The sequence below is a fragment of the Thunnus albacares genome, chromosome 4, assembly GCF_914725855.1.
Source record: "Thunnus albacares chromosome 4, fThuAlb1.1, whole genome shotgun sequence".
NCBI classification, from domain to species: domain Eukaryota; kingdom Metazoa; phylum Chordata; class Actinopteri; order Scombriformes; family Scombridae; genus Thunnus; species Thunnus albacares.
This window is the reverse complement of record NC_058109.1, coordinates 20,076,093-20,087,668: the sequence shown is the minus strand read 5'-3', so window position 1 is coordinate 20,087,668 and position 11,576 is coordinate 20,076,093. Positions and strand designations below refer to the sequence as shown.

At 41.6% G+C, this 11,576-nt stretch overlaps 2 protein-coding genes across 3 annotated transcripts in view; both read right to left on the bottom strand.

Annotated features, from left to right (window-relative positions):
* Positions 1 to 11,576, bottom strand: part of cse1l (CSE1 chromosome segregation 1-like (yeast)) — a 287,251-nt gene that overhangs the window by 236,714 nt on the left and 38,961 nt on the right. The gene's annotated exons all lie outside the window — the stretch shown is intronic.
* On the bottom strand, positions 2,814 to 10,820 carry usp49 (ubiquitin specific peptidase 49). 2 transcript variants are annotated; one of them, XM_044347931.1, is made up of 7 exons: positions 9,548 to 10,820; positions 7,173 to 7,289; positions 5,601 to 7,072; positions 4,773 to 4,980; positions 3,525 to 3,633; positions 3,178 to 3,383; positions 2,814 to 3,079 (listed from the first exon to the last, which is right to left on the bottom strand). In XM_044347931.1, the coding sequence occupies exons 3-7, from the start codon at positions 7,005 to 7,007 to the stop codon at positions 2,976 to 2,978; spliced, it is 2,034 nt and encodes a 677-aa protein (XP_044203866.1). In that variant the 5' UTR covers positions 7,008 to 7,072; positions 7,173 to 7,289; positions 9,548 to 10,820; the 3' UTR covers positions 2,814 to 2,975. The 2 variants fall into 2 exon arrangements, with proteins under 2 accessions (XP_044203866.1, XP_044203867.1); XM_044347932.1 differs by lacking the exon at positions 9,548 to 10,820 and adding an exon at positions 8,278 to 9,532.

Sequence of the window (11,576 nt, the reverse complement as noted above, 5' to 3'; positions counted from 1 at the left end):
TGTCTTTTTAATAATTACTGTCAGGCAAAACCCATAAGACCATTACATTTATGACAGGTATTCTTACAGTACAAGACAGAACTCAAGGGGATCAGAGCCAGTGGCATGGCCACACCTGACCACTAAAAAGTAAGACATTCATCGTCATTAGATTGTTCCAACTTTTACATAGAGTTCACAAGTGTATTTTGCATTTGACTCGTATCAAACACAACAGTTTTTCTTGATTACCTAGCAAATTCTAAAGACCTTGATAGAAACAGCAGAGTAGAAAAAAAACATTGTATAACAAGCAGAATAATTCCTGATTTTATCTTAATTTCCTGTCAAGATGCAAGATGTACAATATATTGCTTTCAGGTGCTAAACTCAAAATGGGTACCCCATGTCTCCCAAAAACACATTCTTCAGTATCGCAGTCTGCCCTTTTCAGTCATTTTGATCTCCTGCAGGTAAAACACAGGTGCAGTGTCTCCAACCCGGGCTCAGACTAGTCTAACCGTTAAACCACAGGGGGAGCTGCCGTTTAAAGACGTTACAGGAGCTAAAAGATGAACAATCACAAAGATAGGACCAACGATATTAGCCCCTCCTCAAAAGTGCAGCTTCCATCACTTGTCATCAATCAATCAAGTGTCTGAAACTCATACTTTTTGCTTCTTTTCATGGAAGTGAAACATAGAATGACTACAAAATAAACTAAAAACACAAACTAGTCCTGTTCACTGGGAGCACACCAAGGCCTCGAGCCTAAGACACAGTATCCAGTCACAGCAGTACAGTTGAGGAGAGGACATGGTGAAGTACAAATGACACAGGGATGAGTATTAAAAGTTTCCTTAACTGACATTTCACGATAATAAAAAATCTGAACAGGAAGCAACACAGAGTCTGGACTTCAGTCTGTTATTTCACAAGATTCCTTTCATTCAAAGTGGAATTATTCAATGGCGTTGAAAGATGTAGCTCTTATAATATTTAGTGCATTGGGATCTAGAGGTGTAACGGTATGTATATTCCTCCCGAACCATCGTGGTATGGACGTTACAATTATGTGGTAGCTTCTAGTTTAATAATCCACTTATTCCGACGTGCGGAACAATAATTCTGGAGCACGAGTTGCACCTGGAACGTTTTGGCAGCGCCCCACTTAACTGTTGCACGCTCATGGTTGTATGTTATGCTTTCACTGCACCTGGAATGACTATAAACACATATGATTTCTGACGTGGTTGGACGGCACGTCATAAGAACCAGTTCTGGGAGAGAAAAATGTAGTTAAAAAATATTGCAGTAAAAGTAGTGGTTTGGTCCCTCTGACTGATATGTTATTATATATGACATCATTAGATTATTAATGCTGAAGCGCCAGTGTGAAAGCAGCATGTTACTGTTGTAGCTTCTGGAGGTGGGGCTAGCTTTAACTACTTTTTATACAGTTAGACCATAAATCAGCATAAAACAGCTGTTAGCAGGTGTCCTTACTCTAGGGCTGTAGTCTGCTGGTCGATTAGTTGGTCGATATGTTCTCGTCTGACTAAATTCTCATTGGTCGAACAATCTCCATGTTACTTTCATAAGGAGAAAACTACAACACCAATAGCTTTCCAGGATTAATCCATTATTTCCTGTGGCGGGAGGGACAGACTAACAAATTACCTGTGAAAATAGGGGTGTATTCAAAACACCCCCGTTGTTTTCACAACTTTGAACTCGCCCAACCTAATGGAGACTGCTGGGTCTAACCGTACTGAACGTTTATTGAACGTACTGAACGTTTACTGAATCAGTGTTTCTCCTATAATTATCACAACAAACCCCCCGCCAGGCCAAGAAAATATTTTTTAATGCCAAGAATAATGCCGATTTCCATTCATTTGGAAATCAATAGCGTTTGGGAGTCTCTGTGCAGCGCTGTTCAAGTACTTGAGTCAAACTCTGTCTCGTTGCCTGGGAAACTATTGGTAGCGTAACACCGTTGAAGAATACGGCGTAGTGTGTAGTGTGTTTGCGTAGCGAGTGGGAAAGAGCGAGAGGCAGAGAAATGATGGTGGATGTGAGTGGACTAATCGATTAGTTGAAGATTATGTACGATTTCAGTCGACCAAGCTTTTCTTTGGTTGACTACAGCCCTTGCAAGAAACAGAGAACTTGTTTTCTTTTTCCATTGCAGCAACTAATCTGTTTCAGTAATAGTTTTGGCCAATGAGCCATTGTTTCATTCAAAATGAAAGACCAAAATGTTAATTCTACCTTTCTTTTTTTTTCTGATGTACTGAAATCGTCCTGAAACATGACCCCCAATCCGAGGTACATACCGAACCGTGAATTCTGTGTACCGTTACACCCCTATTTGGATCAAATGTACAGTTACATATAAAACGCACATTAACAACATTACTGAGATCGTCTCTGAGAATAAAATGCTCCAAACTCCAGAGTCTGTGTTGCCTTTCAATGTAAAATGCTGTCTCAGGAGAGCGCCTGGTTGTTTCCAGACTCAACACACATGAGCCTGATTGTTTTTAAAAAACATGGACACACAACTTGGTGTTCAGCAGGACAGAGTCGGACCTGCTGCCACAGTCTTCAGGCCATAAACCAATATGCTGGTCCCACAGGCAGAGAAACCTGTGGCCTCATTTATGAAAAGGTTTGCTATTTGTTTTTAACCTAAAATCAAATAGAATCCACAAAAATTTAATGCAAATTCACAAATTCTTTCAATTTATCTTGTAAAAATTTCTCTATCTATGCCATAATTTTCATCTTTCTCATTTGGATTAAGCTGCTAAGAATTTTTTTGTTACACCTTGACTCATGATTGTGGCTGTCCTACTGCCCTCATTGCCATCTTTTTTTAGTAAATCATTTCAAAGTGATTGTTTAATGACATCTGGGAAAACATCAGAGAACATTTTCATAAATGCAGCCCTAAGTTGCCACGTACAGGTCGACATCACAGCAAGAGGTACCTAGGCAGACCTCTGGGTATAGAAGAGAATATAGGCCTGAGTGTTGCACACTTCCTCCACACTGCAAACCTTCATCTCAGAGTCATTACAGTGGACCCAGAAACCTGAGGACAAAAAGACAAAAAAAAAGAGGTAAATAAATGACAGTGAATACATGCACTTAATCACAGGCTTTCATAGGTTGATCTGGCCTCTTCCTCACCTCCTTCTGTATTGTAGCAGTATGCGGTGTAGTGCCCTGAGCCAAAGCCTTTACCATGATGCATAACTACAGCAGAAAGATCGTAGGTGTAGCCTCCTCTGTGGACAGAGTGACCTGAGCCTGTGCAGCAGTAGGGTTTGATGTTCAGAACCTGGTCAAAGGCCACATGGACGCCGATCTTCTCCCTATGGTTCCTCCCCGACCACCTGCCGTACAACAGGGACTAGTTAGTCACAAGCCTCGTGATAAATATGTATGCTCCTTTACAAAAACACTCTGTATTCAGGCACAAAGAGCGAGAACAAACAAAGCTGTAGTTAAAAATGTTTTAAATACTAGAAACTTGCCTGAAGCGTTTGAGGTGCAGCCGTAGAACCTGAGGTAAACGGTAGATCAGAAGCTGCTTACATGCCTCTGACAGAACTAAGGGCTTGTGGGATGTTTTCCGTCTTTTTTCTGTCAGAACACAAAACATGGAGATGGTAAATTATTCTGTAGACTAATTAAAATACATATTATTGATGTGAGGCTTTGCTTTGGTGCAGAGGTGACACACTTTCTTACAATATACCAGACTTTGTGAACAGTTAAAGAAAACATTTTCATTAAGGCTCATAGCCTCCTCTAAGGCAGTCAACAGTGGGCGAACACTCCTCACTTCATCAGCAAGTCACTGGCCTGATCCCCATGTCCCCCCTAAGCCCAAAGCCCTGAACCCTAATGGACTTAACTGACATCACCTGATAAGTGCTTGAGTGCAAGAGGCTGCAAGGGCTTGAAATGGTTTATAATGTTTTTTTTTTTGAACGCTTCCGGGCTTCCCCTGGAAAGCCTGTATTTAACGTCACAATGCTATGAACTGTGGGTAATTCCCTCGGGCAAAGTCTGCAGAAATGCAGACTTACAGAAAGTGTCCATAAAGGACTCAAAAAGTCTGCGAAAGAGCCCTCATGCACTTGACGACTTGACAGTGGAACAGCCCTAATCCCTTGCAGACTAAGTGTGGGCACAGGGATCCGGCTGTTGTCCTCAGTCCCTGCTCGTCATTGGCTGAGGAGATAAAGAGAAGTGTTGGCCCGCTGCTGGAGGCGCTGCCTCTCAGTCACTGAATTAATGTCTCCAAATGCAGCCTCCCAATTTAGAACATTTTTTAATTCTTGTGGAAGTGGAATTGAAATAAAGACTTTAAGACAAATTCAATCAAAAGAAATTCACATAATCACAAAAAAATTTAAATTCATGCTATTCAGATAGAGCTTCTCCTGGCACTAATGACTTTCTCAGTGAAAGTCCAATTTCCTTTTCCGAAGGAACTTAATTTGCATAAGTATGTGCAATGTTTTCAACACACATTATTGAGAAAGCTGTATATCAGACAATTGAATGTAGGGCTTAATCAGAATAAGTCAGTCGAGTCTGGTGAATCTAAATTATTCTGAATTGCTGGAAGACATCCTGAATTTGTTCCTAATTTATTCCAATTTTTCAGTCCAAGCTGCAGAAGGCAACTCTTAACAAAAGAGAGATGAAGAAGTTGTAACATGTTATCAAAACCTGGTGGCTTTGCTTTGCATTGCACTAAACATTGTACTAACTGTTGCAGTGGTTGCAGGCATAGATGCTGCCTTCAAGAGCCTCCATCTCTGTAAACTTGGACAGCATCTCGGTGAGGGTGCAGCTGCGCTGGTAAGCTGTAGAGCCAGAGCCTTTGTCTACACTGTGGTATCTCTCTGGAAACTCCAAAGACAAATCCCAGAATGGCTCCACTGTGTTAGACTTGTGCTTACAGGACAGACAGGTCACCTAAAAAGTAAACAAAAAGAAGAAAAAAAATCTCACTTTTCATACAATGAAGAACAGGTCAGGACTCATTCGCTCCAGTTTAAAGTTGTGTTGCTCATTGATTACATAAATGGATCTCTGTTCTGTAAAGACAATACGTGTCCTAGTTTATTTTGAGTCTTTAACAGACAAAAAGCAGTTGATAAGCATTGTAGCAGTGGAAAAATAATATAAGACAGTGTTAATGTATCATTATAATGATTACATGCAACAACTTCTGCCTGATTTTCTTGTATTTGTATCCCTACTTATTCCTCTTGTGCATTTTCCTCAAGACTGAAAATTACAGATTTCTCTTAAAAAATGAATGATTTTTGAACGACACTACACTGTCCAGAGTGTCATATTCAAACTACAAGAGGCTTGTTGGTGTGGACAAGTGTAGAAAGAAAAGCGAGTCTGTACTTATAACAGTAAAGTTTTTCATTGCAACGACCAATTATTCCTTGTTTTGTTTTGTGAAATACAATTTTTAACATTTTCTGAAGCAAATACCCCACGTTTAACATTGCATACCGTGATAATTTAAGCCGAGATACTATAATGTTTTCACATCAGCATAGTTAAGTTGATGGTCTCACCTGGCTGAGTAGCTGCCCATGAAAAATGGTGTTCAGAACCTTTAGCACTTGCTTGGAAAGTTTCCTCTTCGTGATGGGGATAACTATCCTGCGTTTGGACCCCTCTGTGTCCAGCTCCTGCTGCACCTTGTCCAGCAGCTCACACAGGAACTCCTGGGCGTCCTGCTGGTCATAACCGCGGAAAGCTGGGATGAGGTTCCACACAGAGTGCAGCATGGCGAAGGGAGATACCAAAGACCACCGGCCTGACCACATAACCCTGAAAAGTGTATGCAACTCATGGCACAGAGACATCTGCTGGCGGGTTGAGCAGCGAGGCTCCTTGGGCTGGACCAACTCGGCGGCCTGCGGGGTAGGCGGGGCGCTTTCTTTTTTGCCCACCGGCAAATTCCAACTGCCTGCCTTCCCCATGCGCCCAAGAGGGCATCCTGACAGTGCTGTGTTACCACTGCTGACTACACCTCCTGCCACCCCCTTCATTCCCTGGGAGTGATTGGTCTTGGCCAGCAGCTCCTCAGTCTCACACAGGTCCAAAGTGAGAAAACACTCCCTGAATTTCTGCAGGTGGCTCAGCACTTGCAATATAGAGTTCATGTAGCATGTGTTCCCCAAGTTGCGCAGACCGGTGACACCAGGAGCGAGTCTCCGGCGTGTTACCGTGTGAGTGGAGTAGTATCGCCTCAGTTTAGCAGCTCTGCCATTCTGAGGAGCCTTACGGGACAGGGTTAGAAGGGAAGGCTTCTTGGAAGGAGGAGGTAGGCGTTCTGGAGGGTCGCGAAATTTGCGAGGAATGAGTGTGATGGTTGAACGTGGCGCCTGAGTAAGAAGCCTAGCACTCTTTCTGGGAGGGACATTGCCAAGCTCTTCCATGAGTCTCCTTTTTACCTCTTTCTTTTGTCTTCTAGCTTCCTCAAGTTTCTCTTTCCGCTGATCCTGCAGCTCCTCGTGTTTGCCCATCCACCTCTGAAACATCTTCCCAAGGAGAGCTTTCCTCCTGTGACGCAGGGCCAGCTGCATGGCAGGCTGCGGCCCACCTTCCCCAAACCAGGGGGTGCACTCCCCCCCAGTCGAGGAGCGTAGTGAGCGACTACCTGGGCTCCGAACAGTAGAGAGTGCCCCTCTGAGGAGTTTGAGGTCTCCCTCTGCGTTATCATTGAGTACATAGTCTCCACAGGCAAAGCAGAAGACATCCAGCTCATGCACCTCCATAGCCAGTGGGTGGTGTGACTCCTGAAAGTGTTTCAGCGAGTGCTCCTCCATGAAACGTCCACAGGCCACGTGGGAGCACTTGAGGCAGGCCCACACTGAATCTGTGGTGCTGCAGTCCACACAGTGCCATTTTTGTGGGTTGAGGATGGAATGGTCGTGGCCCAGACGAAGGCGTCCCACGTGCTTACAACGATCCATCTCTCCAGATACACATGTGGCCTCAGTGATAGGACACACGTCCTGTAACCGAACAGCGACTCATTCTGAGGTGGGATTTATAGGAAAACATGAAATAAGATTAGAATATGACAATAGAATCCACTGAATTGAACAGTTGGACTAATTATTAAAATATATGCTTACTGTAAAGGTAGTTGGCTTGTTCGGGTTTGGGACAATACATTATCACAGAAAACTCAACAGCAACATTCAGCTTTATCATCCATGCCCACCGTCACCACCGACCCTCACAGGAACATTCTGAGAAACAGGGATGAAATTAAATTAAACAGTGCAGAGTTGTAGTACAATCCTGGTTAATTACAACAAAAGCAGACTGCTTACATCATACAGTTACATACTCAACAGGTTTTCAGTTAAATGATGAGACAGGACACCATTAACATTACTACAAAATGAAAATTGTCTACAAACAATACAAAGAAGACACATGCTGACATGACAAAACTACACCTTTCACTACTGAGATATTGCTCCAGAACAGGTTGATAGTGTAATATTAGATCCTTTACAAAGGTTTTTTTTTTTTTTAAAAAAAGAAGCTCAATCCAATTTTTTCTGTGTTGTAATGTGAACTACGGCTGCAACTAACAATTATTTTCATTATCAATTAATCTGTCGATTATTTTCTCGATTAATTGCTTAGTTGTTTGGTCCATAAAATGTCAGAAAATGCTGAAAAATATTGATCACTGTTTCCCACAGCCCAAGATGACGTCCTCAAATGTCTTGTTTTGTCCCAACCAACAGTCCACAACCCAAAGATATTTAGTTTACTGTCATAGGAGACTAAAGAAACAAGAAAAAATTCACATTTGAAAAGCTGAAATTAGAGAATTTGGACCTTTTCTTTTCTTAAAAAATTACTCAAAACGATTTATCAAAATTAGAATTATCAAAATAGTTGCTGATTAATTTAACAACTAATTTAACTAATCGATTAATTGACGTAGCTCTAATGTGAACTTGTCTAGAAATTCTGCTCTCTGAAAATCTACTATTCACATACAATTTATAATTAAAACAACTTATTAAAAACTATAATAGACCGTGAAAATGTTAATGTGCCTGAAAACAAAAAACTCTAAACAAAATGGGGTGAAAAGATTTAACTGAGCAAATCAGCATAGAGCTACAGCAACAGTACACTGCGTGGAAAACCACTTGATGCATGCAAGATTGTAAGAGGATGATTTTAGTTAAAGCCTATTACCCCCTGTGTGCTTACGTTTTTCTTTCTGGAGGTTTCCCTGTGTCTTACTTTGGGACCCTGAAGCCCATTGAGATGTTGTGTGTAACACTGGGTTATATGCAAATAGACTTGACTAGACATTGGATAACACAAAAGCAGTTATGCTTTAGTTACACAGATGATGTTCATACTGGTCATATGCAAGTATCACAATTAAAATGAAATACAGTGTAGCTGTTATAATGCATTGCCAAATAAGCAGTTTCAGAAATGATCAGGTGATGTTTAAATGTGTTCAGTAAAAATAAGCCTCGATTGAAACCTAACTCAGCATGCTCATTTCTATATAGACAATATTAAAACCATTTAAACAGCTATAAATACAAGCAGAAATGTTGGCATGAAAGGGAATGGCTGTCTGTCCATTTAAATGATGTGGTTAGCGTTAATTAATTGTCTTCACCACCAGTACCAGCGCTGCCATTCTTTTGTTTGTTTTCATCTTTGTTCAAAATAAATTATCCACTCCTTGCAGAACTGACATTTTTATTGAAAAGACGGTGTTAACTTGCAAACTGGTGCAACTGGTTTACAGCAGCATGCCCACATCGTTGTTTGTTATGTTGTGCTATTGAAGGTGCATGTTAACCGACTGTGTCTATTTAACAACGCGTCTGACTGACGGTGATATTCACAAACGTTGTTTTATCCCAGACTGTTTCTGTCCCGTGTTTTCACGCCTGTTGTCTCGTTCAAGACTGGGTGGCTCTTATCGCCATGCTAAGCTAACTTATCCAACCATCCCCATGTTGAGCCAGAACAAAGAGCAGTCAGAGAGCCACTCTCCAGGAACATCCAACAACTTTGTTGGTCTGAAGCAGCCCGGCGAGCAATAAGTTAGCTAGCCCCGCTAACCGCTAGCTCCAGCAGCTCTGCACGGGGCTAGCATTGCCTAGCTGTGTCTTACCGAAAAAGGCACTTTGTTAAAACATAAATAAAACGGTTGGCACCAAGTAGCTACCGTTTATGTTATTAGCTTGCAGCCGCAGCTATGGTTAGCTACGAGGCTAACGCGTTTGCTGAGGACAATCGAAGTTAACGTAACGGTTGTTGTTGGTGGCCAACGTTAACTAACGCCGAGCAGCTTAGCGCGCTAACTGACTGCGCCGTTAACCGTTTAAAAACTCCCCGGTGACATTCATCACTGAAAGCCGGTTGATGAAGTGTACATTAACGCCGGGCCTTATCTCTGCTCGTCACTGCATTTGTAACATCTGATAATGGGGGAAACTGTGGGCAACGTTACCATCGCCAGAGTCCGTCCATCCGGTTCACTCAGGGCTGCTTGTTGTCCTCCTCACTCAGATTGAACAACCCAACTCTCGATCCGAGCCCAGACGCTGCTGCTCTCATTGGACTGCAGCTCAGCGGCAGCCCGGCGCTCATTGGCGGGATGGCGGAACAACAGGCAGCAGGATGGACCGTCCGTCCGTCCGTCCGTCCGTCCACCCACCGAGGCCACATGGAACAATAACCGAGGCAAAGAGGACATGTACCCCCGAGCCCCTGATCCCAGTGTGCCCGAAAGCCCCGTGTTCGCCCCGTGTCAGCTGGTTTGTGGTAATCTGATTTACAAAAAAAAAATTGAGTATGTGTACCACTTAAGCTCCTTGCTGCAACATATCAATCAAATCAATATCTGGATGCACCTAAGTTTCCTTAAATTAAATGAAGTCATTGTTTCCTCAAATTGAATTAAATCATTGTTTTTGGCCCCCCAAAAAAGGAAAGTGGCTGTGAGTGACCACCTGAAGATCTTTTATTTTATAACTCCAGATCCACTGTAAGAAATCTGTGTGTTGTACTAGATTGAGACCTCAGTTTTAGCAGTCATATCAAGTCAATTGTGAAATCAGCATTCTATCACTTCAAATATAGGACCAGAATCAGAGGTCTGTTGTCCAGACATGACCTGGAAAAGCTCATTCACGCTTTAGTTTTTAGCAGACTGGACTATTGTGACTGTAACTGGAGACTAAATCCGATCTGGAAGCTCTGTCATGTGGAAGAGCCTTGTTTCAAAATCTAGACTTGGGGCATGTATCACTGCAAATCGTTGTTATTCAAGTTAATGTTGAGTGAAACTGGTGCCATGTATTAATCCAGCAGGGCTGCAGGTTGGAAAAACATGCAGTTGGGATGGAAAGTTTTCAAACCTCTCATCTTGTCCAAATTTATTGTTATGGTTTTTAAGTGACCCATGTTCATACCTCATACTGACAGCTTCAGAAAATGGAAACAATTCGTCATAAATAAAAGAACAAAACATAAATGTTAACATTAGTTCAGAGCTTTGTTGATTTTACCAGTTTATTCAACATTTCCCCCTCTTGGATCCTCTGACCTTTTCACATTCTTTGCTTAAAGGACAAATTCACAATTTTTCATGTCTGTCTTAAAACAAACTACAAGCCTCCTTCGATGCAAAAATGTATTTAAAAGTTTATCTTAAGCTAATATTAGGCTTCCATCGTCAAAATTAGTCAAATCAAGTAGTGCCAAAGTTCTTATTTTTGTTACTATACTTCCACTGCAGCTCAACAGGGAGACACTGTCTGAGGAAACACAAAAAGACTGTAAATGTGGCAGATATCCACTTGATGACTCAGACTGAAGCCTCATATAAGCTTCAGATGAACTCTTAAATGCATTTTTGCACAAAATGACTGTGTGGAAACACTGTGGATTTTGGCCTCCATCACATTTGAAGGGGATCTTTTAATAGCCAGTGTGAACAGGAGGAATGATTACAACCAGGGGAAAACCTCTTTCAGTGTTCATATGGGCCCCTGACTGTTGTGTTAAGACAAACTTGAAAAATTGTGAACTTGTCCTTTAAGAAAAAGTAGCAATAACACATTATAAAGATCAGAAGTGAAAGTCCTCCATTCAAAATCTTCCTTAAGTAAAGGTTTAGAAGTACAATGAGCAAAATAAACATATTTACAGTATCAGAAGTAAAAGGTATTAATTCAGCTGGATGGAGACTGAGTTTTACATTATTATACATATTACATTGGTGGATTATTATATGGTAGACATGATTTTAAATATTATGCACACCAATGGTCCACCCCTACAGATGTTTTCACACATTTTGCCTGATTAGACCTCTTGATAAACTAATTACACATAAGCATAATACCTCATAACAAGATATCTAATAAGATAACCAAATAGCAAAACTATAATTATCTGTCATTTTACTTGCTGCTAAAAGTGTACCTGCTGTAACATCTCTTGGGGTGATTACAACCCCACCAAGAGGACATCTG

What these genes read in the sequence shown, in the direction of transcription:
- usp49 (XM_044347931.1), bottom strand. Translation starts at nt 7,007, where the DNA reads ATGGATCGTTGTAAGCACGTGGGACGCCTTCGTCTGGGCCACGACCAT. An exon ending in ATGGGCAGCTACTCAGCCAG is followed by an intron (nt 4,981 to 5,600) that starts GTGAGACCATCA and finishes TTTACTTTTTAG; the next exon opens with GTGACCTGTCTGTCCTGTAA. An exon ending in TGCCTGCAACCACTGCAACA is followed by an intron (nt 3,634 to 4,772) that starts GTTAGTACAATG and finishes GTGTTCTGACAG; the next exon opens with AAAAAAGACGGAAAACATCC.